General features: G+C 45.1%; 1 protein-coding gene and 1 long non-coding RNA gene across 10 annotated transcripts in view; both read left to right on the top strand.

Annotated features, from left to right (window-relative positions):
* LOC113003196 overlaps positions 1–6,942 on the top strand; it is a 53,233-nt gene extending 46,291 nt beyond the window's left edge. For both annotated transcript variants that reach the window (XR_005575699.1, XR_005575700.1), the window contains exon 2: positions 6,428–6,942. This is a non-coding gene — a long non-coding RNA (uncharacterized LOC113003196). The remainder of the gene's footprint in view (positions 1–6,427) is intronic.
* Positions 6,943–11,330: 4,388 nt separating this feature from the next.
* Positions 11,331–19,985, top strand: part of LOC105197768 (optomotor-blind protein) — a 90,883-nt gene continuing 82,228 nt past the window's right edge. For 3 of the 8 annotated variants that reach the window (XM_026131598.2, XM_026131593.2, XM_026131592.2), the window contains exon 1: positions 11,333–13,617. In XM_026131598.2, the coding sequence (XP_025987383.1) occupies positions 12,858–13,617 (760 nt within the window). In that variant the 5' untranslated portion in view covers positions 11,333–12,857. Of the gene's footprint in view, positions 13,618–19,985 lie in introns of all 8 variants that reach the window. The other 5 variants (XM_026131596.2, XM_026131594.2, XM_026131599.2 and 2 more) reach the window with 4 other exon arrangements.

Here is a 19,985-nt window from a genome sequence, read left to right as displayed (position 1 = left end):
GAGGGAGTTCTTGTGTACAGAAAGCGCCGCCGCTTCTGTCTCTCGAGCCTCTTCCTTTCTTTCCACGCGCGCTGCCAAAAGGAGGGTCCGAAGGGACGACGAGAGGACAGTCACCGTGGGTACCGCGCGCTACCCTTTCATCCCTTTCGAAGCGGCGTACCGCCGTGAATAGTCCAACTAGAGAGCACAAGATTCTAGCGTGCTCTCCTTCTTCTTCTTCTTCTTTCCCTCCACCTCCTTTACGCTCTTTCTGATTCACGCACGAGGCGTACACATTCTCTTTCTCAAAAAAAAGAAAGAAAAAAAAAACAAACGGAGAAAAACACTCCTAGAAGCACTGCATTCGTATACGCGTGTCATTCCCGTTGCCGCCACTGCCATCACCGCCATAGTCATCATCGTCATCATCGTCGTCGTCATCGTCATCGTCGGTTGTGGCCTGACGTCCCTGTGAACCACACTTCGGGTCTGTATCCATACTTTGAACCAAAGGGAGAGGGCCAGCGGAATCGAGGGGAGGACCTTTCTCTCTTTCTCTCTCTCTCTGGTATAATGGCGGCTTCGACACAAGGCCCCAAAAGAAACCCATAGATATCGCATTGCGCGCCCGGGACTGACGGGACAAAACAGCTCGGACCACGAGACAACGAGCGGGTCGGACGTTGGTAAGGGGGGGAGGGGGGGAGAAGGCTGAAGGAGCTCCGGGAGTCCCTCGCGAGTTTCGTAAACCAGCGAGCGAGAAGAGGGACACGGCATCGAAACGGAAACGAATGAAAGAGAGTAGGACGATAGATCGGACGATAGTCTGCGTATGAGAGCGGCGAAGATGAAGGTGGAGGAGATGAAACGACGATGGTTGTGAGTGGCGTTTTCACGTCACGGAGCATCGCTGACCGGTATCGAGAGACGTGAGATAGCTCGTGGAGAGACTGATTGGGTCCTCCTTGCGTGCCGATTCATTAATTGACTATTACCGTTTCTTCCGACACTTTAGGCAGAACGCCGCGCGAAATTGAAAGAAGGACTAGTGGGGATACTTGCAGAATGAAATTTTTACAAGCGTGACGTCTCGCGTGGCATCTCTCAAATCGTGATCGATCGTTTCAAATTGTCTCGGCAAATGTATTCATGATGTATTTTCCGAGACTAATTATATTGTTTGCAAAATATTTACAACTTGAATTCGATGTAAGGGCTATTGCTAAACAGTAGAACATTTTATTTGACATCATACGGGAAAAAGGAACCCTATGTGTGTGTCATACGCGTAGTTACGATCGATATTGAAAGCATGGCGCGTGTCGCGATGTTACCACCGTAAACATCGGGCAACGTTATTATTTTCTTCAATTATGAATCGGCGTTTCTATGATGGATCTCTTCGCAATAAAATTATCCTGCCGTTGTCCCGTGTACCGCGTAACGGACGAAACCGCGCGACGACAGTACCGAGATAGTACCGAAGGGTGAATAACAAAGTTGTCGTCTGTAAACTATAGCTTACTTGCATAGGTAATCAGTTTCTAAATAAAAGTCAAGTCGATAAAATGGCGATACGTATCCCCCGTGTCGCGCAGCGTTGACATCTCTTCGAACTTGAATTACGACACGTAATTCTCTACGACTAAAGATGTTGAGTACGTATACCGAATTTCTTTTTATTTACACGATTGAACAATTACTTTGAAATTCTTAAAGTGTATAATATTGTGTGTTCACACGTTACAATAATTGAGGCGTGTCAAAGCAAAACGTGCTTTTAAATTTTTCAGAAAAGGGGAAAATTTATTTTCTTGAAAACTATGGTCTCAAAAATTTTACAAAAAATTATTGTAATAACTAAAGATGTGAGCAATCAGTATATGCTAAACATTTTAATTAAATCTTAATTTTTAAAAATTGTTTTAAAGTAATTAAAATTTCAAAAGTTATAAATTCAAGTAAAAATGCAAAAATTGCACTGCCTTTATTTTCTTCGTTTGTAATAGCATATTTTATGTTTAGATATTAGTATACGATAGAATACAGCATTTACAATAAATGTTAACAATGAAAACACATTTGCACATCTTTGACACTTGTAACGTTTTGTTGTAGCTCAATGATTTTTCTAAAAAATATGAGATTGTATAATGAAACATTTTAAAATAGAATTAAAAAAAAAATATTTAAACCGCATATCAAACATAAAATTTACAACTTCTTGATTTAATGTTGCGGATTTCGTGCAAAATACCACCGCTTTCAACATGTTACAGGTTTTGTATCGTTCATGCTCAATCGATACGTTATATACGTTATATTTCTGGATATATGTGTACTGATAAAGTCTAAAGCTCACATCTATTTTAAGATTAGCTAGTAATAGTTAACGATATTCTACATATGATTCGTCATATGTCGTCATATGTGTGCTCGCATCACCATTTTTATTGTTAACCTGAAGCCTTCGAATGTCAGTCGTGACTCTTATGCAGGTCGAACAGGTCTGTGGCCTCGCAATTTTTTTCCACGCTGTATAGTTAGAAATCTATTTAGAAATTTCGTAAACTTCCATTTCAATTTAGTGTGCTATCGCTTATACCTAATAATGCCACTTTAAAACAATAAATTATGTGAAGATGTATTAATTGATATTTCAAAGTAATTTTATGCAAAAAATACCTTTTAAACTTTTTCTTATACTTATTTTTTCCGTATAGGACGTATTTATCTTTCACTTGTTATTATATTTCAATTAATTCAATGTCGCAGTAAATTAAAGCGATATTAGATGTAAATAGAAATTACATTATAGAACTCGCTTAGATGATTTCCAAATTTACTTAAGAAACGCAAATGTTATGCCAAAGTTCGAGCGCGATAATATAAATGAACGATGAGCTTCATGCGCGAGTTCTAATCGTAATAGAGAAGACATATCTAGTTGGTTGGTTTAAACAGTTACTTGGACGATGAGTTAAATGGGTTCCACGCGGCGGTACACCTACGGCGATTCAATCAACTGCATGCCCGATAATTCAATCAATGGCGCGAAGTTGACTCCCGGAAACACAATCGAGTCTCCGCGTTATCGGAAGTGAATTTCGAGTAGAACAATCGTTGCTCGCAGCTACATGGGCTGCGAATCGATAATTCGTTGCCGAGATCCGGCGACGGTTACGCAACATATGTTGTGTTAATTTCGCTGCAATCTATTGGATATATACCTTGAGCCTCACGAAGTGAGTATTAATTATCTAATTAATGACGAAGGTCCGGGGTGCACGCGATTAACAGATAGTCGCGATTGTTTATTCGTCAAGCTTTCACACATTTCCAACCAAAAAGTAATAATGATTTCATCATCTGTTTCTAACTATAACTAACTTAATTAACTTAATATATACAGCTACAAAAATAATTTGAGATTATGTCGTTTATACGAAGGGGTTTTTTTTTAAATCACATTATTCGAATTTTTGTAAACTTTTATTAAATCGTTCGAATATGCAAAAAATCTAGAACATCGAGACTTGGAATCTTGATTCATTCCGGATTCGTCCGGAATCGGAGAGTCGCGAGGTCTCAAAATCGCATTACAAAGAAAACGAATGTTCTCAAACGAAGACGCCGAGCCTCCGCGTAAAGCGTTACGAGGCCTATTGTGGAGAGAGATTCTCGTTTACCAAAACTATCAATTGATGTCGGGGCACAAACAGGGTAACGCGCGGTATAACACACACTCGCAGCTGCACCCTCGAACACCGAAATCCAAACAGAACGTATATATCTCCTCGCCCGTCCATCTGTCGTTGTGTAACGGAACACCGGCTAATAGTATTAGAAATATATATATATCTCGGACTAAACTACCCCTGTCAAACCACTCGATCGAGAACCACCCTCCCGCTTCTGGCTTTCCTGCTCTTCTACAGATCGCTACGGTCGCTACGGATTACGTCGGTAAACGTCGGGGTTCGCCGAACGAATCCTGATCTCTCTTCTAGCTTCTTCCACCCCAAATCTGCTAAACACGTCGATGGATCGTCGATATCAAGGGCCCGACACTCGCCGACCCCGATTTATTATCCAGATCTATCGGCGTATTTGTCGCCGCGCGTTAACGGGACGACTATATTATCCGTGCACGTCTTACGAATCACATTAATTTAATCTACATGCATTTGCATTTTTATGTATTAGTGCCGATCAAAAATAGGAAATAGGAAGCTTATTCTTGTCTCAATTACGTCAATTACACATGTGCGCGTCACTTGAATATAATCATAAATCTTTCAGAGTTAACATATAAATACGTGTTACCCTTATAAAGCGTTGGTAAATCGAAATATCAATTTTACATCAACTATGTAGCAACGTCCATTCGAATACTCGTTCGCGTTGCACGTGAAGTCGATCGTTCGATCTCGGGTTGAGAAACGTAACGTGTAATTGACATCCACGCATTCTTTTTGCTTTTCGCCGCCGCCGCTGCTGCCGCCGTCGCCGCCGCATCCCACGTAGCGGCCAAGTCGGACAGGCTGGAGAATTCGAAAATCGTGACGCCGAGCGCGCCTCGCACGGGCAGGCGCCGTGGAGACGGCGGATGCAGGTTTTTGTTTGCTTGTTTGTTGTTTGTTCCGGGCGTTTCGTTGCCGCGTCGGTTAGGTACTTGACTCTCCTCTCATGCTCCCGCGTTTTCCCTGAACCCGATGATCCTCCCTCTCTCTCTCTCTCCCCCCTCTCTCTCTCTTTCTCTCCCTCTCTCTCTCTCTCCCCCCTCTCTCTCTCTTTCTCTCTGTCTCTCCCCTTCTTTGTTTCTCCCGACCGGAATCGATCCGTGCAAATTTACACGCCCGCGGCGCACTGGAGTGACGTCGGGAATTTTCACTGTCTTTCCACACTTCTAAACCATCACCAACACCGCCACCCCCTCCCTAGTCGTCTCTCCTCCGGTCTCTCTTGTTCCTCTCGTCCTCGTCCTCGTCGACAACGATCACCCCGAGGCAATCCGACTTCACCACCGCTTCCGGCGGGGATGGATCGGCATGCCCTCCGATTGTTTTATCCGATTGTTACAGAGTCGCGGGTAACCCCGTCCCATTAAAATACTTAATTGGTTTGTTCCGTGCTCGCTCGCGCACAGTTTTCCCGTCTATCCGAGCACCAAGCATCCACCTCGTTGCGCGTTCTTTGCCGAATTTTCTGAGGAAAAGCTGCACCTGATACACGTCCAAAGGTGATGACGAGTGCGCACCATTTACGCTCCAATTTCAATCCACTGGCGATCAGCTGGTGATCACGCAACCTTCATTAGTGTCTTCTTCGATTCCCCAGCGCGAACAAGTCACTCAAAGAGAGACTTGTTCCGCGCCGTAGCCGCACGTTCCAGCCTCTCGTATTTAAAGAAAAGTTCGTTTCCTTTTCACGTTAAAGTGCTCTTGAAGCACAATAATATTACATTTGTACAAACAGTATATTTCGTGTATGACTTGAAATAATATATATTTCGTGGGTATGTGTATGTCAATTTTAATATTATACGCGCGATATGAATAATGCTTCATGGCTAGTCTAAACTGCAGACTGTGCAGGCTCACGTCTATAACGTCGTCGAAGTCTCGAGGAACTCGAGAGGGATGCATGTGCTAAGATATGGCAAACGTACGAGAAGACGAAGCTGCTAAGAGCACAAAATTGGCCGCGGTACTGCTTCTCGCGAAGAAGCAAGCTGCGTCTTGATGAGTTTGGCGTTAAATTCAGCCGTCAGGGCTTTCAGCCCCGTTTCACCCCACCTCCGGTCTCGCCACCCTCGCGCGAGTTACTCCTCCTACTCTCTTGTATCTTTCGCGAGTTACTCGCGGAGAGAGTGAAGCGACGGTCGTCACGCACATGCTGCAACGACCTTTCGCGTTCAAAAGCTTTGTTTATGGGCCGAGAAGATTTATAGGCTGCGCACCGATATACATATAGCGGGGCTGGTGTGCTCTATCTGCCTGGAATCTCTGTTCGAAACGTCGACGAAGGAAATTCATCTTGCATATCCAGCTTGCTGAGTCGCTGTGAAATAAAAGGCATCGCGGAACATGATATTCGTTTGTAAAAGATAACTTGAGAATGAGATAAAACACCAAGATTACTGATTTTGTGAAACAAGTTTTAAATCATTGATTAAGTACGTAAAGAAGTATATGTTCAGAGAAAATTAAATAAATTTACATTTATAATTAGATAAATATTATCGTGATTATATTATATAAATTATAGTAATAATTATACATGTATATATAATTCATTAACACACTTGTTAACACGTGTTATTGTTTGCGTTTCACGCATTTATTTGATCTTGCAATCGCAGTTTAAGTCAATATATTTTTTCTCGCACATGAATTCTACTGTCTCGAAATTTCTCGTCTCCCATACGCAGTTCATTGGTTTCCAGAATTTCGCAGCCACTGTGGTTAACTAATGCGACTACGCGTATGCGATGGTTCACCGCATCGGGGGAGGAACAAATGGTCTATATCGGGGTGGCGTACTCGCGAACAGTGGTTGGTAGGCATCATTAATTATATGGGAGTTATTGGCACTATCAACGTAGCGTTTCAAAGACCGGATGCACTACATACGCGTACTGTCCACTTCCTGCGGGCGGAATGGCAACGCAATCGAAGACATAATTTGATAGTAATATTATCGCCCAAAGCGAAAAGTTTATGTCATTATGATGAAACTAATTTTGGAACGACTTGTACAACAGATACAATTGTACTTGAACAAACTTATTACATAACGTTTTTTCGCTGTTTTAGGTTTCTTTAAAATGCACGTTAACTCTATAGGTACGATAGTTTCTCATTTTAATATTAATATTTATATCGTGCATCTGTTATGTATATTTCGTGAATATATTTTTCCTCTACGTAACTATCATAAATATAAATGTTTGTTAGTATACTTTTCCTAATATATTATTCTTCCGAATATATTCCTAATATATAATATAGAAAATATATTTCCTATATTGTATCAAGAATCATTTTAGAAGATAATTATTGTTTTTATGAGCAATAAAGTTGGTGCAATCTTAAAGAAGAGTATTTTATGTGTTTGTGTTGAAAATTGTCCTTAAATATTCATAAAACTACCTACTTTTCATCGCATACTTTACCATATGTAATACACGAGTTCTTCATTTAATCGAGACAATTATTACCGATTGTTTCTGTGCACTTTAACTATTATTGTTCCAGCAATTAAAATAATACAATGTTAAATAATAGCTTTTAATATTCCTACGTTGAAAGCAAAATTCAATTTGATTAAATAGAAAAGTTCTGTACATGTATGACAAAATTCAATTTCACTTATGTTGGACCAATGTACATTACTTTTGTATATTGTCTTTTACCTCGAGGCCAAAAGCCTTACAGTACAATTTAACTGTTTTGTGGTATCGACGCGATCATCTAGCGGAGTCTAAGTTACGTTGCTAGGCTTGGTGTAATTGTCCGGCAAAATCTGCGGTCTTGTGGGACGTTCATCGGCTGCACCAAGCGATATAGACACGGTGTACGGAACGTTGCACCAAGATCCATCGTGCAAAACTTCAGCCGATCTCCACACTGACCAACCAACAAGACCACCGTGTATGCGCACAAAAAAATCTCACCGTGCTGGACAATGCGTGCGCGAGCGCGCACGTGTAAACCGTATTGCTATGTGTGTTTGTATGTGTGTGTCCTGTCTTTCGTCTTGCTCTCATCGTGGTCACGGGATGAATGCCACGCGAGTCTCCGTCCTCGTCTCGCGGACCCCCCCACTTCCTCGCCTCGCCGCTCTGCGCGATCCGCGCGTCGCGTAAGGCTAGTCCCCCCCACCCACGTGTCGTTGAAGATAGTAGGGGAAGTTCAGGCACGTGGGCGGTGTCAAACCGAGCCACGCCCAATCGCGTTGCCCCTTTACCAGCCCGGCGCGCTCGTCAAATGTTTTTCGTCGCGGATTATGACGCGGTCTGCGCGATTATGACCACCTCTCTCTTTCTCTCGCCCGCACCGTTGCTCTCCTTCCATCTTATATTATATCCCCTCACCCCGCGTATCACGACGCTCTGTGGCTGGATTTTTTCTTTCTCTTTCTATCTCTCTTTTTCTGTCTCATACCACTATCTTCTCCCTACCGACGAGGACAAACTTTGCTCTTGCCTCAGCCGTTCGCTACCACGTCGTCTCGGACACGCGAAGAGGCGACTAAGCTTCTTCTCTTTCTCGCTGTATGGTTTCTCGCGATATATCTGTACCCGCAGAATTTTTAGACGCTTTTTCTCTCGTTTTCTACTTTGTTTTTTTTTCTTTATATATTTCGTTTCCTTTACGTTCGACTGCCTCTATCCGATAGCTAACATATAGTAGCATCGATCCGCCGCCGGTACATTTTCTCAGATCGGCTAAGGAAAGAAAGAGAACGAAAAGTGTAGAATGAGCTGTCCATGACGAGTGTCCGGCAATTTAGTAAGATAAAGACAAATGAGAACTGGCATAAGGTGAAATCATGAGAAATAGCTTATCAGATGTGCACGTTATGTTGACAATTATTATATAAATAAGTCAACTAGTCTAATTTTTTACTTCAGAAGTATTAAAGCCAAGAATATTTAAGTTTTAGTGGGAATTAACTTAGAGTCACACGATTGTAAAGTTAAAAAATTAACTTGGGAAATTTTTCACATGTAGACAGTAAGTTAATTAAATTTATGAAGTATCAATGAATAAGATCCATACATATCTTAGTGTTATACTAATATGAAATCTAATATGAAAACTCTATAATAGAATATATAATATAATTATTACTATTATAAATGCGTTATTGAATATAGTTTTTTTTTTTATAGTTTTTTGTGACATTCTGAAATGTGTTCACTTATGTGAAATTTGAGAGAAACATGATTGGAGATAAAAATTCTCACACGATTATTCATTACTTTTTTTGTCTTATGAGATAAATCAGAAAAATTGAGTTTACAAGAAGTGCAACGGAAAGATGTACGTTGCCAATAATTCACTGCAGAAGCAATAAATAATAAAGCAACATGATCCGCCCCTTTGTTCCAAACGTTTAATCCTCCCGCGTTTCTCTCTCCCCATATAATTACGATTAAACCGGATCATGGCTTGGCAGACTGAATTTTGCTTTGGGCCAATAAAAAAACGATTTTCGATCGACGGTTTCAGCGTGACGGTCACTCTTTACGACGCTCCCGAATAATGTGATTCTGGACATATAATTTTAGTCCGCGGGTAGAAAAGCTTTCGCGGATTTGGCAACACTGTGATGCTCTGGGCGTCTCAGCAACACTCTGTGGCGCGAAGGACGAGCGTCGAGCGTTTCACGATAGAGAAAAAGCGGGAGAGGTTTCGTCGAGAGGAAAGGGTGAAGGGCGGCACCCGTGAGAGACGAGACGGGGGAGTATAGCGGACGACAGAGACGATGAGCGCAAGAGGGGAATGGATTGGGTCACGTGATATCATGGAGGGGGATGATCGCGGCAACGGTAGGGATATAGGAGGTGTGGCTACAGGTTTCCTCTCTGTCGTCGCTACCGCTGTACTAAAAAGGGAGATGGAACGCCCGAGTGCAAGCGAGAAGGACGGAGCGAGACGGGGTGAGACTCGTGACGCTGTACCGTGCGAATTTTGGCACGGCTCTCGAAAACTTCTCACTAGCGGTATTTCGCGGAAAACTCGGTGAATTCCCGACGTGGCCAATTGTATTGCATTACGGTGATGATAAAGTATACTCGCCACGCGGGCTCGCGCGCGATGGAAAAATATTTTTTTTGGGGAGGGGGGTAAAATGTCGCCAAACTTTTCTACAGATGAGTTATGTGGTTTTATGCCTTTTCTGATTTGCTCAAACAAGAAACTTTGCAGTTTCTCGGCTCTAAAATTGCAAAATATATTAAGTAGTCATAAGATACGATATTATTGATTAAAATGTCACTATGTCACACACTATATGCCTCTGTGACATTATGCTACATTATTAATTAAAGATATATACTTTTTATCGTTGACTTAGAACTTTATTTAATGATAGTTGAAGTTAGAGTTAAACTAATGATACCTGGATACCCGGATACTTGTTCAAATTACTCAAAATGTGCTAGTAATACACGGGTACCTGCTAGATATTACCCGCATTGCTCGAATAATTAAAATTAGTTTATTTATAATATGTAAATTTTTATCTTTTTATTATAATAGAGTTAAATAACTCGGAACACGCATTACAATTTGGAAAAAAACAAATGAAATACACAAATCTAGCTCATTAATAATATAATATATAAATATGATAAATATTCTGGTGTATAAAAAATTTTTTGGTCATTTGAGCAAAATATAAGTAACTCATAAAGATTAATAAGAATACTCATATAATAAAAATAATACGTGAATCGTGTATCTGAGTAATCAGAAAACTCACATTTCTCAATCCAAATAAAATTATTTATTTATTTTGGAAAAATCGTTTCTTCGTTTTCATAATACTATGAATTTTACTAGACAAAAAATATATATCTTTTTATAACAAATCATATATCTCGAAAATCTTTTCAATCATTGTAATTCGAGTTGCGGAACGATAACTGAGAGAAATAACATTATTCTCTAATTCACCAAACGGAGGTGTCGAGCAACGTGGCAACTCAGACGTGAAAATTCTCTCGCGTCAAATGCGAGAGCGTTAACGTTCAGTCGGCGAAGATTCGAGCGAGCTCCACTAACGACACCTCGCGACGTCGGTCGTGCGCCCCCTCCCCTCCTCCGTATCTCATGCCCCCGCCCTCGTTGGAAGGCAGTGACGCAGGGTGGTGTTAATGGGCGTACTCGCGGTTAACACCCTTAGAAGCATCGTGGTGGGGGCACACGTCGAGTTCACTGACGACAAACGAAGAGCGTCGCGCGAGCGTGTGTAGGTGACGCAGCGCGGAGGGGATAAGTCCGACAGGAGAGGAGACAGGGAGAACGTGCGAAGGCGCGAGTGAGAGCGTCGCTGGCTCGAGCCAGCGTCGGAAAAGGCGTCGAGTCCAACGCCGCTCGGATTGGCGCCGGAACGCCAATCCGGACTACGAGCGCTCATTATCGCCCGACCGGCTGGTAGGGAGAAGGTGCCGCGAAATTCACCCTCCCCCCACCTCGCTCGCTGCTTCGCGTTTCGTCAGTCCGCGTCTCGCGTCTTCGTCGCTCTCGTAGCTGCTCGCCGCTGGTGCCGACAGTTGGGGAAGGCCGGACCCCCACTCCCGAGCTTCGATGGTCATAGGGGAAGGGAGGAGGAGCCCCCGCACGGTCTCAGTCTTCGCGTCGCTGCCCTCCAGCATTCACGCCTCCCGCGTCCGTTCCGCGGCGCAGGCACACCGCGGTCTATATACACGCACGTAACCCACGCACACGGATCCGCGGACCACCCATATACACGCGACCGCCGCGTACACACCGCCCTGAATCCGGACGGGGACTTTAGCACACCAACACCTCCGCGGGAGGTGTGGGGGTGAGCCCCCAGAGTAGGTGTCAATCCTAGCGCTGCTCAGTGACCATCGCGGCGCCACCCAAGTAACACCTTTCGTCCGCTCTTCAGCCCCGACCGAACGTCGTCACTACTGAGAGCTTGCCGAGGGAGTAAATAAACTTGCTCCGCTTTATTTGTCATCATCACATCGTTCTCGTCGTCGTCTTTGTCGTCCGTCGTCGTCATCATCGGCGGCGACTCGCGTGTTCTTCACGTCGAACACACATGTTCGACACCGGTGCGGCGTGACGCATCCAACCTGAACTATTCTCTCGTTCTTTAAAGACTCGTGATCTCAAAATCCGTCGGACGATCAATGAGTGTCCCCGCGTCGTGAACGCAGTGTTGGTGTTTTGAAGTATTCCAAGAGGAACGAAGAAAAAAAAGAGAGAGAGAGAGAGAGACGGAAGGGACAACGTAGGAGATCGGCAAACGAGTCGGTGACAATTCAGTAGTGATTAGTAGTGAGCAATAGATTTGCACTATGGCGTAGAGTGACTCGCGGCTAGTGTCTCGACATGGGAGTGACTCTTATACTGAAGATTTATCACGCGGCGTCACCGTAGACGTCCGCTCGCGCGAGTGCTCCACAGCTCCGTCGACGATTCTCTCGAAGTGCCATCAGTGTGTACCGCTTCGCTTTAGATCGTAGGTGCTCTCTCCTCGAAAGCGAACGACTCTGGCTCGTTTCACTCGTCTCTCATACGTCGTCGCGAGTGGATTGGATTGGATGCACTTAGCGCGGTCCACGGCCAAAAAGAACTCGCTGAAACAGTCGGACAGTCCTGCCGGCAGGATCGAATGTCCACGTCGTAAGATGTCGACTAGACAATTTTCGGCAACACCGCTCAGTGAGACGATCGTCGGCGATTTCCCGCGGCCGGCAATTCGCGCGAAAGAACGCGGGCGTTCTGAGGCACGTGATCCTCAATCTTGAGCGCGCGTCGTCCACTTGGATATGTGGAGGGAACACGAGTGTGATCGTTGATTTGTGTGCCCGCCAGGCTAGGCCAGGCGCGAAGAAGAAAAAAGAAAAAGAAAAAGCAGAAGAGCGAAGAGCACGAGAGGAAGAGAGCAGTGCCGCGCCGGGCGACGCGCGTCCGACGGCTCGCGTGTAAAGACGCGGCGTAGTACCTCGAGTTCTACATAGGACGAGCGGGAGAGAGAGAGAGAGAGAGAGAGAGAGAGGCGGAAGCGGAGAATCGGGAGAGCGCGCGCGACTCGGCAACATCCGGCAGGAGCAGGTTTGAGTCACTCGAAGAGGAATCTCGCGCGACTCGGCACACTCGCCCGTCTCGATGAGATTCGAACAAGACACGGCGTGCAGGGGTACCCACTGCGCCAGCACTCCGCAACCCTCCGCGCTGCAGCAGCGATCACGGCCCGAGGAGGTGGTGGTGGAGGAGGAGGAGGACTCCTCCGCAAAGGACGTCGACAGTCAACGGCGTAGACTTGTTGACATAGAATTGGAGGCTAACGTGGTCGAGGGTGCAAATACGGGGCCGCGGGCCGAGGCGGGGGGGCCTGGGATGGCGTACCCCGCGTCAGCGACGACGGCTCTGAATACGCATCAGCATTCGCCCTTCGCGAGCTCGATCGCCGGCGGCACGCCACCCGCCAGCAATCCAAACGGCCACATCGGCGGACCGTTGCCGGCACCGGCGGCACCGCGACCGACGGACTTTAGCGTCTCCTCGCTGCTGACCGCGGCGAACACCCATCCGCCTGGCATTCTAGGCGGCTCGTCGTCGCAGAGTAGCGCTTCCCCGCCGCCCGGCGGACCCGGCAGCCCGGCGGCCGCGCCGGAAACACCACCGCCGCCCTTACCCACGAGCGGCGGCCAACGCGACCTGTCCTCGCACTCCGCGGTGGCGGCCGCGAGTTACTTCAGCGCTGCCGCCCTGGCGGCAGCGGGTTTCTACAATCCGGCGGCACATCTGCCGCCCACCAGCTCGCCAGGACCAACGGTAGCGGCGGCGGCGCATCATCTTCAGAGTAAGGGGATACTCAGCGGTCATCATCATCCGCACCTCAACCCGCACGGTATCACGCCGCCAGGTGAGCCAGATTGCCCCGACCCTCTTAGCAAAAGTGAATTACGTGCCTGTGATCCGTCGCGTCGCGTCGCGTCGCGTCGCGTCGCGTCGCGTCGATTCGCGCGATTCAAGTTAGCCAGTCGTCGTTCCCCGTCTCGTCACTCCTCACTCGTCACTCGTTGCTTAACTCCTCGTCGTCGTCTCGTGCAATAGCGAAACTCTCGTGCCTCACGAGAGAATTCGCGCTTCTGGTGGCCGATATCTCGCGTAAAGAGTGTGTTTTCGTCGAGGAAAGTGCTCTCGCATTTAATTAATATGCCGGCATGACAAAAAAGAAAGAGAGAGAGGGAGGGAGAGAGGCGAAAGGAGCCAAGTTTTATGAGCCGTACAACAACCGTATGAGCTAAACTGCAAACAAACTTGTTGCGTGCCAACGGTGTAATGCCGACGGTGCTTATTTCGGCTGCAGACCCGCGAGAGACGGTAGTTACTGGCGCGAGTATTAAGCAGGTTGCCGATTCGTTTTATGGACACGTTTACTTTCCCCGATTTTCACATTACGGATATATCGTTTTCTGCGGTTTTTTTTTTACCACTGATTAGCGCTTAGATTTTGTCTCAATCTCTGCCACTTTATCCATAAAATGCAAGATAAATCGCGTACAGATTTATCGTCGAGAACTCGAGAAATATCCTTCGTATTTCAAGCTTGACTTTTCGCGTATTTTTTTTCGACGAGCAGTCCGAGTCGCGCGACATTACAAACAAGCCGAAACGGCAAGAGCCGTCGCTCTCGAGTTCTCTCGTCAGCCGGAAATCGACATAATAATTGCTCGGCATTTCGAAAAGTTCGTGGATGCACACGAGCGCATCTTGTTGTTCTGGCGCGATGCCATTGTCGCCGCCGGAAACGCGCACGTTTTTCGGAAGGACACGTTTGTGACACGGGCTGGAAGTCTCTCGTTTGTCACTCATGTCGCCCCGTTTCGTCTCGCATGAGCCTTACGCAACATCCTGATCGCGCGCGCGGTCTGGCGTGCGACGACGTCAAAGCGCGCGACGGCTGCACGGAAGAACGGCGTGCATGAAATATTGCGCCGTCGCCGCCGCCGCCGCCGCTCCGAAGAGACGCGATTTTCTCGTCATCTCGTTTACGCGCCTTTCTTTTCCTTTCTCGTACGATACTGCGCAATAATTAGACGCATCTCGCCAACGACGGCCATTGTTAATGGCGCGACGATAAAGCGATGTAGCTTGCCGCTATTGATATTAAATGCCGCTAATTAAAGACAGTTTATTACCTTGTTTGCCGAGTCGTCCGGTGCCCATTATAAAGATTGGCGCTAATGTCGTGCGACCTTTGATTGTGCGCGACCAATCGGCCGCTAATTGTTTTCTCAATAATATTTATTCTACACCCGACGGAGAAAGAGAGAGAAAGAAATGTCGCCGAAAGTGTCGCCAATGGCCCGACGTGGGCTTATCTGTTGTTTTTCGATGGAGGATTTCGAGAGAGAGAGAGAGAGAGAGAAAGAGAGTCATTGGAATCGCGGATACGATGTTCCGCCCCGTCACAATTCGCGTCATAACAAAGGGATTATCTTTGGAGAATAGGAATATTCTGGGAATAGCTCATGAATTTTTTGCGAGAATGAACGTTTGTCAAATATCTCGAGATTACGTTTCCTCTTTCACGTATTTTTAGTCGAAAGATTAATTGGAACTTTCTGAGTCACGAGAAACATCTTTCTACTAAATATCTTTCATGATTATCACTTGGTTTGTGTCTGATTTTTTCACACCTCCCGATAGTTATCTTGCAGATAAAGATATTCGTCGATTAATTACAAATTTTTTTTTACTGAAACCTCTGATTACATATTTAATGGATACTTATTCTTCATACTATGACTTTTCGACACAAAATATACTAGAATTTCACTAGAAATTACCATATTCTCTGAAAGATATCTCACGGATAAAGTTATCTAGAGGTGAAGAATTGGGCATTAATGTCGCTAAATATCTTCAACTTCTTTTCGCAAAGATAAAAATGTAATGAATTTCGAGATCTCCCGAGATGAGGCTAGCGCGTTTTTTTGAGCTTTCAGAAGACCTATCATGGCAACATGATTCGTGCCAATATTCACGTATCGATGTGAGAAAGATTCGGGTCGTATCCGCATAGAGATATTATATATAGAGTAGAGAAGCCAGCCTCAAAAGTGACCCGTTGATAGAAAGAGACAGAAAATGGGAGCTTTCGTCTATCTCTCTCTTAATGGCGCTAGTACAACAAAGACAAGAATATAGGTCCTATCTTCTCTCTCTTTCTAACGGGGGGACATTTCCACTTACAGATTTGTTTATGGCTCCTCTATTCTATATGTAATATCTCTATGCGTATCCGATCAATCATTACAATAACGACATTAACATCGTCGAAAAAATGCGGCGCGACTCTAACGCAGTCAAACGAAAAATATGCGATTGGTGTACATGGTCGACAATACATTATGACTTAGGCAGCGATAATGTAATCGATCTGGCATATCTCCGGCGTTAAATGAGCAGGGCGACGCGAACGTGGAACGCGACTCGGCTCGTCGGCATTACTTTCAGAATGCATTGTCTCGTATGCGTTTTCCACCGACGACTGGCACAACATGCGGATATGCAAAAGTGCAAGACACATTTTGTAGAAAAGAGTCTCGAATAGGTAACGACGCAATACGCGAGTAAAACTAAAAGCCGCTATAGTAACAACATGCACGCGAAATTTTCCAAAATACGTTTTAAGAGCTCTAGAATTACACGCATGAAGAAAGGTTGTGACAAGAAAGGTTGTGACTTTTCTATTAGCGTACAAAGTGAAAACCAGTAATTAGAAGAAGAAAATACGATATAAAAGTTTTTTCTCATTCGCTTTTACTTTGTGACGGTAATAACAGCGGGATGCGACGTCGTCTGCAAATGTCGTGCCAGGTGCGTGAAAAAAAAAAAATAATAAAAAAAGAATCGGAAGAACGATTTCCAGAGTCGACAACGTGCTCATCGCTCGTCCTCGTCTTATCTGACATCGCATTATTACGCGCGTCCACCTCATCCGCTATAACTAGTTATTCCCTTCGTTAGGCTAAATGATGAATTAATTCCCGACGTCGGTAGACACGCGTTACCACGTTGCTGTTAGACAAGCTCCTGCTGACATACGGCTCTTTCACTTGCTCATAATAATGTATCACGATTTAATATATTAGAACAAAAATTGAGAAACTGAGAAAAATTAAACGATAGAAAAACGTTCAAATCAACAAATTATTCTTTGTCCGACAATATTCGGGTACGTTTCCTCTTTCAATTGAAACGCAACGATCTTCGAAATTAGCAAAACGGCAGTTAATTTAAAAAATAAAGGAGACACCGTGCCTCGCTTTTATCTTCATTTGTAGTCGCGACTCGTCGACGATCCTCCTCGAGTGACGCGAAGCCGTTGGCGTCGTCGCTGACGTCCTCGCGGTTCATCGCGACGTCCGATCGTCGAGCCAGGATGCAACGGCTATCTGTCATCTGTTATTGTGCCTCTTTCCCGTCATTTTTCGAAACGGTGCAGCGCGGCGCGGTGCGGCGCGACGTCGTCCTCTCTTCCTCAGTTCCTCTTTTCTAGTCGGGCTCGCGGCCAACTGACCATAAGGTAGTGGTGATTAATCTTGCCAAGGGCATGCCCGACGTTCCTTGCATTCGAAATTCGGAACGCGTGTACGTGCGCGCGTAACCCGTGTACCCTGAGCGAGGAGAAAACAACCGCGATGACGACGGGGGGCGAGGAACGAGGGGGGGAAGAGGAAAAAAAAGGAGTTAGATATGCAAAAAGGAAATTGAGGTGTACAATTTACTGCTGCGCCTACGAGGCGGCGACAGTTTGGACGAGAGAAATGGAAACCCCTTGCGAACGCGCGCATTCGATCACATATATATAGTAGATCGAATTCTAAAGGCCGAAATAAAATGTATTAGTCTCTCTATCGTTAAATTAATTCGAATTCCACTTTGCGGACAATAATCCCATTCGTAGGCGACTGATCGCATTAATCTGCCGTACATTTCAGTTATGCTGTACGCGTAAAAAGGCCATGCGCGAGCCAGTGGCAAAACCATCGCTCGCGAAACGATGGAAAATTCGAATGTGATCGTGGTGCGATTAAATGTGCGGGCATTGTTGTGTCTTGCTGTTAACAATTGTATTAAGGTATTGTGCGACATAGAAATCGCATTCGGTAAATCGAAAATCCGCGTTCTGCACTTTATCGGAGCTTTATACACGCGCCTGCTGCTTGTGTGTTTATAATTTTCAATAATGTATTACTTGTACAGAGAATAGGCGCTGCGTGCGGCCATTGATAAATTGGCGGCAATGAAGCAATGTATTTTCACTGCTTGATAGCGGTTCTTCCAATCGTGAGGGAGTTATTAAATTTGTATTTGTGACGCGCAACAAAGCGCTCGGCCTCGATCATAGTTTCGCGTCGCGCGCAATTAATAAGTAAAAAATCGCAATTGCAAACGCGAAATCGCACTTGAACGATTTCGATACATCCCGTAGGCCTCGGAAAATATTGTCCTCGATCCATCTCTACTAGGCATAATAAATGATTCTCGTGTGTCGCAAGAACTAGATATGCATCCCAAGGTTGCGCACTTGGCGTTAATTAATGTTTCCGTTTTCATTAAGATAGAAATAGGGCTTGGCGAAAAGTCGGCAGGAAGAGAATGTTACTTGCGTTGGAACCGCCGGCAATATAATGAATATGCAATCCGACGCGGTCGAGGAGCGACATGAAAATTAGTTGAAAGAAAAAAAGAATGGAAATTAAATTAAGAGCTGTCTTAATCCGCGCCGCCATCTCGACAGGAACCTCGCACTTGCGACACACTCAAAAGTTTCATCCACTTCGATAAGAAATAATGGCGTGGCGTTACATAAATGCCGCGTTGCGGATGGTTAACGGTCGGCAGATACTTTTTCCCTCCCTCTCTCCTCCCTCCCGATTCGCGATACCGCAATCATTGTAAACAATCGTCTCATTCCGCTCGGTCTGGACATTTTTAACGGTACTCATCGCGCGTGGATCCACGTGAAAAATATAACGCGTCCCGGTTAAAAAGCGCCGCGGTTAAATAACGCCAACCCGTCGCGTCGCGTCGCGCCGCGCCGCGCCGTAGCGCGGGCACATTTCCGTTACTGGTTCGCGAATAAAAATCAAAATACATGGAGCGCGCGCGGGTAAGTGTTCGATAAAATTCGATTCGGCCGTATCGGATGGAGCCGGGATGTGCGTTTGATAAACGGACAGAATACCAAACGTCACGGTTCACTAGCGCTTTCGTTCAGTTAATACGCTATGAATTTTGGTGAATCTAGCCGTTTCTCTGAATTAACGCGTAAAAATATCGCCCATTTCGCGCGATCGATCTCTCGCTCGTTGGCAAAAGTCTGCGCGATACGACACCGTGATATGTTTACAATCGTGGTCACATGCGCGAGTATGAGTTACATTGCGTATTGCGGTTGCGTTGCGTTGCGTTGCGTTGCGTTGCGCGTTACGTCTCGAGACAACGGCAAAAGGACACGCGGCGTTTCCAATATTTGAAATGATGACAAAAAAGACGGGGGCAAGAAACCGCGTCCGCTGGAGTAAGCGGTCTCGCAAATCTCTTATGAGAGCGCGCGGTATATTATTATCGACTTAGTGCCCATGGCTTTACTCTAGTATTATACCCACGTCGTCGCTTGTCTTTACATGAACGCAAATACACATTACACGTTTAACGCGCAAACAACAAATACGGTTGCAAACAAATTCCTCCGTCCGCCGGCGTCGCCTAATTATTTATCTCCTGCACGCCACGCATCTTACGATTGTGGAATATATTATATATTTGAATTGCGACGAGAGTGCGTGTGTGACAGTTTCATTTACGAAAGCCATCCTGATATTATCGATGAGAAGTATAATAAAAAGATGGTACAAGCGCGCGCAAATCATGCAAAACTAAAGCCGCGCATCGTTACATTTTAGAGTTTTATTACATCGCTAAAGGTAACGCATGTTTAACCCGCGTATAAATTATCGTTATGACTGTCATTTGAGATATATTTTTTGTTGCAGTCGTGAGCGCGATTAAAAATATTATATAACACATTTATTTTTGCAGTTTCGTCTGTTGTGATTGTCGGCTTAAATTTATTTGCTACTGTCACGCTTTTTTTTATGTAAAAAGAAGTGAAATATAATAATTTTTTTTCTTTACAAGTACGTTACATATAATTACGAATGGTTATAAACAAGTTAGGATACGTAGGAGGCAAATAGATAAAAATGTGTAATG

Source organism: Solenopsis invicta, chromosome 10 (assembly GCF_016802725.1).
Source record: "Solenopsis invicta isolate M01_SB chromosome 10, UNIL_Sinv_3.0, whole genome shotgun sequence".
Taxonomy (NCBI): domain Eukaryota; kingdom Metazoa; phylum Arthropoda; class Insecta; order Hymenoptera; family Formicidae; genus Solenopsis; species Solenopsis invicta.
This window is presented reverse-complemented; position numbering and strand designations above follow the sequence as displayed.